We start from the raw sequence: 4,211 nt of genomic DNA on the forward strand, positions 1-4,211 counted from the left end.
TTTTTTTTTTTTTTTTTTTAAAAAAAAAAAAAAAAGGCGAATAGCCAAGTTCCTGCTCAGCAGCTGCCACGCTTGTGGGAGGATATATTTCCTTGCAGGTTTTTTTCCACGTTAGGAAAGTGTTCTGGGTTCTATCGACTGAATTGCAGAAAGTTCCAGGCTCTTGCCAGGTTTATGTGATGACAGTATCAAAACCAGACCTTTCTCCCCATTTAAAGACATTATTCTTATTCTTCTTTTGGTTTTCCGAGACAAGGTCTCTCTCCGTCGCCTTGGCTGTCCTGGAACTAGCTCTGTGTACCAGACTTCCTTTGCTCCAGATCGCTGGGATTAAAGACATGCACCACCACCGCCTTTTATATTTTATGTGCATTTTTTTTGCTTGCAGCTACGTTTGTGTACGATTTATGGGTCTCGTGCCTGGGAGGCTAGAGGAAGGTAACTGATCTTCTGGAGTTAAAGGTCATTACCTTGTGGGTGCTGGGACTAGAACTTTGCAAATCCTCTGTTGAGCCATTTCTCCAGGTGGCCAGCTTGGATCTAAGGGTGAAGCTCAGGCTGGCCTTTAAGTTGCCTCATCCTCCTCGGTGCTAAGATTACACTTCCAAGTTTGGTTTTCTTGCACTTTGAATCATCCACATTACAGCCTATGTCGAGGCAGGAAGTTCTAGCCTGGGGCTCCAGGACTCCATTAGAAGTAACTTCTACAGCCTACGCCCCATCTCTTGGGAGAGAAGGCTCGGTTTATTAACCTCCAAGGGCTTAGGTTTGCCTCAGGTGGTCCCATGTCCCATGTCCAACTATCTCCCCTAGCAACAACCCTTGGCTACTGCGACCGGCCGACCGACCCACCCAAGTCTTTTCCACTACCGGGTCTGCGCATGCTCACAACCGAGTCTCCGATTGGTCCTCTAGAAGGAAGCTGCTCTAGCGTGGGTTTGTTTTCCCACGATGCTCCGCGTCGCTGTCATGGCTGCCTCCATGTAGGTCTAACCTCACATGGGACTCTAGGTTGTGTGAGCGCTACCCGTCGTGACAAGACGCCGGCGACTTTGGACCCTCCTCCTCTCGTTTTTCTCCTCCTTCGTGGGACACTGTATCGGGTGCCGCGATGCCGGGAGTGATGTGGACGCCGGAGCTGGCGCTTCTGAGGGGCTTCTCCACGGAGGCGGAGCGGCTGGTGTGGAAGCAGGAGGGCATCTGTGGTTCAGGTGAGAGCGCTGCGCCTTGGGGGGAGTTAGGCTAGTGCCAGAGCTGTGAGGACGAAGGCTGCCAGCCAGCCCTGGGTACAGAGGGGGTGTCAAGAGGGAGGAAGCTTCGCTTGATGGTCTGAGATCTGCTCATCTGACAGAAGTTTCCGAAAGACAGACGAGCTGAGTTTTTCAAATGTAGAGCTGACAAGTGGAAGAGTTCAGCAGGGAAAAGTCAGTGTTGTAAAAAAGTGTTGAGACCAATGTGCCTGGGGGAGATAGGAGGGAATCACGAGAGAACCGATGTGTTTGGATTGGCTTCCTGGGGGAGAGTATTGAACATAGGAGGGAAAACTTTCCTGTGTCAGTTGGAATCTTTGTGAATTTCCAGAAGAAGGGTCCCTAGTTTCATCATCATCATCATCGTCGTCATCATCAGTCATTGTCGTTATTTGCTGCTCATAGTCGTTGTAGGTATTGTACTTCTAGGAGAGATGGTATTTGTTGGTAGAATAAGTGTATGCAGCCAGTATGCTGTTTATATATATTTTTTGCATCTTAAAATATCTATGTAATGGATTACCATTTATACTTAAGGAATTCTGTTGCCTTACTGGACTCACTTTTAATATTACAGATATTGGCGTTTTCTTAGAATTGCTGCTAGAAGGGAGCTATGAGGCCTTGTTCCTCCATTCAACGACACAAAATATTTTAAATTCAGCGATGATGACTGAAGAAAAGATTGACAGCTACCTGGAGAAGCAGATAGTAAATTTCCTGGATTGCTCTACGGATTTAGAAGAGATTGAAAGGTAGCATTTTATTTGAAATTTCCACGGAGAAGCGTACTAGGTGGGGGGCTGGCGGGGTGACTTCGTGGTTAAGAGCACTTACTGTTATTTCAGAGGACCCAAGTTCAATTCCCAGCATCCACTTGGTGGCTCACAACTGTACAACTCCAGTTCTAAGATATCCAACACCCTCTTCCAACCCACGGGCACTAGGTACATGTGTAGTATATATGTATGAACCTGGGCAAAATACTCAAGTACATCAAATAAATAAATTAATAAACGAATAGGTTGATATCAACTTTTATAGCATGTTGACACTGTGAGGCCCTGGTATTTAGTAGTTGTTGAAATACCTGGTCTCAGGATGTGGCAAGTATTCTCTGTAAGGTCTCTGGCCCAGACGACCTGGAATGGAAAAGGAAGTGGTGTAGGATTAAATGAGTTTTGTATAAGAAGGACACATCCCTGGTGGTCACGGCTAATCACCCCAGAGCGAAGGTCTGATAAGTGTTAGCCAGCAGCGTTTTCCTTGTTTTTGTTTGTTTGCTCTTTTTGTTCTGAGATAGGGTCTCACTGTGTAGCTTTAGCCTAGAACTCACTCTGTAGATCAGGCTAGCCTCCAAGTCTCAGGAGATCTATGTCCTCTGTTTCCCACAGGCTGGGATGAAAGGCATGCACTTTAAAGGGGGGGGGTTCATTTTCTTAAATGCGTAGATGTACCTTGAGTCTTGCTGTTTCTAGGTTCCTGAGAGATGCTTGCATTTGTGTTCATTGTATTTGGGCTGTTATTTCTGGAGAGATGAGAGAACTTCATGTGTCTATCATGGATCCCTCAGTTTAACGTTCTTCCATTAGGACGTCTGCACATGAGTCAGATCTAAGCCTCCTAGAGGCGTCTGTTTTATTGTATGTTTGTTAGCACTTCCCCTTCTCAGCTACCCATGACAGCTGTCCAAAATTCCTAACCATCTAGGTTGCATACAGTCTCATTCTACCCTGATGTTTACAGACTAGTTTCATATAATTGTTTGAGGAATAAACCAAGTATCTTTTTTTTTTTTTTTCTTCTCGAGACAGAGTTTCTCTGTGTAGCCCTGGCTGTCCTGGAACTCACTCTGTAGACCAGGCTGGCCTAGAACTCAGAAATCTGCCTTCCTCTGCCTCCCGAGTGCTGGGATTAAAGGCATGCGCCACCATGCCCGGCCAAACCAAGTATCTTATGAGGTTGTTGGGTTGTAAAAATAACATACATTCTATCACTGAGCTGTATCCCTGGCTCTTTTTTATACTTTTTCTTTTGAGTCCGGGTCTAACTAAGTGGTCCAAGGGTGGCTTTGAACTTGTGATCCTCTTTCCTCACCTCCAGTGGGGATTGCAGGCTTCAGCATCAGGCCTGGCTTTCTTCTTGATTCCTATTTGCTGACTGATATGTTTGTACTGTGTAACATTAGCCTAGTGGTACTCATTCTCAACCTCCCTCTTCTTTCCCTGTGTACAACATGCTTGCACACAAATGCATTATTTATAGGTGGACCGGAGTTGTAGCTTGAAAAGAGGCCCTTTGTTTGCACTGTTTTAGCGCGCACTCTCCAAGAGAATATTTGGATGCTTGGGGGATTCTGTGTTTTTTTGTGGTCAGTATAGTAGCCACTGTTCATACTTGGCTATTGAGCACTTGAAATATGGAAACTGAATAGAGACCACATTATACCTTTAGGTTAAATTAGTTTACATTTATGTTAATTTAAGATTGGTTTATTTTTATTTATATGTATGGGTATTTTGCCTATGCAGTGTATGTGGAGGTCAGAAGAGGGCAGTGATCCTCCTGAAATGGAGTTACAGGCAGTTGTTAGCCGCCAGATGGGTGCTGGAAATAAAACTTGGGTCCTTGGGAAGGGCAGCCAGTACTTTTAACTACCGAGCCATCTCTACAATCCTAGATTAAATTCGATTTAAAAGCCACATGTGGCTAATGGATTTGTTGGATATTGAAGATATAAATTGTAAAACATGAGGATAGTCTCAGCTATTACTTGATTTTTTTTCTTTCTCAGTAGTATGCATGCAGGCATATGGTGACGGTGGTCAATAGCTGTTTCTTTCTGTGCTGGTTGGTCTCTGTCACCTTGACACACTCGATGTGTCCAAGAACACAGGGAATCTTCTTTTTGTTTTTTCGAGACAGGGTTTCTCTGTGTAGCCCTGGCTGTCCTGGAACTCA

The 4,211-nt window shown here is 45.0% G+C and overlaps 1 protein-coding gene across 1 annotated transcript in view; it reads left to right on the forward strand.

The window, feature by feature from the left end:
• The first annotated feature begins 972 nt into the window (after positions 1-972).
• The window catches only part of Ttc27 (tetratricopeptide repeat domain 27), a 136,542-nt gene continuing 133,303 nt past the window's right edge, over positions 973-4,211 (forward strand). The window contains exons 1-2 of the mRNA XM_029531208.1: positions 973-1,211; positions 1,828-2,005. Coding sequence (XP_029387068.1) covers positions 1,112-1,211; positions 1,828-2,005 — 278 coding nt within the window. The 5' untranslated portion in view covers positions 973-1,111. The remainder of the gene's footprint in view (positions 1,212-1,827; positions 2,006-4,211) is intronic.

The sequence above is a fragment of the Mus pahari genome, chromosome 18 (genome assembly GCF_900095145.1).
Source record: "Mus pahari chromosome 18, PAHARI_EIJ_v1.1, whole genome shotgun sequence".
NCBI lineage: Eukaryota > Metazoa > Chordata > Mammalia > Rodentia > Muridae > Mus > Mus pahari.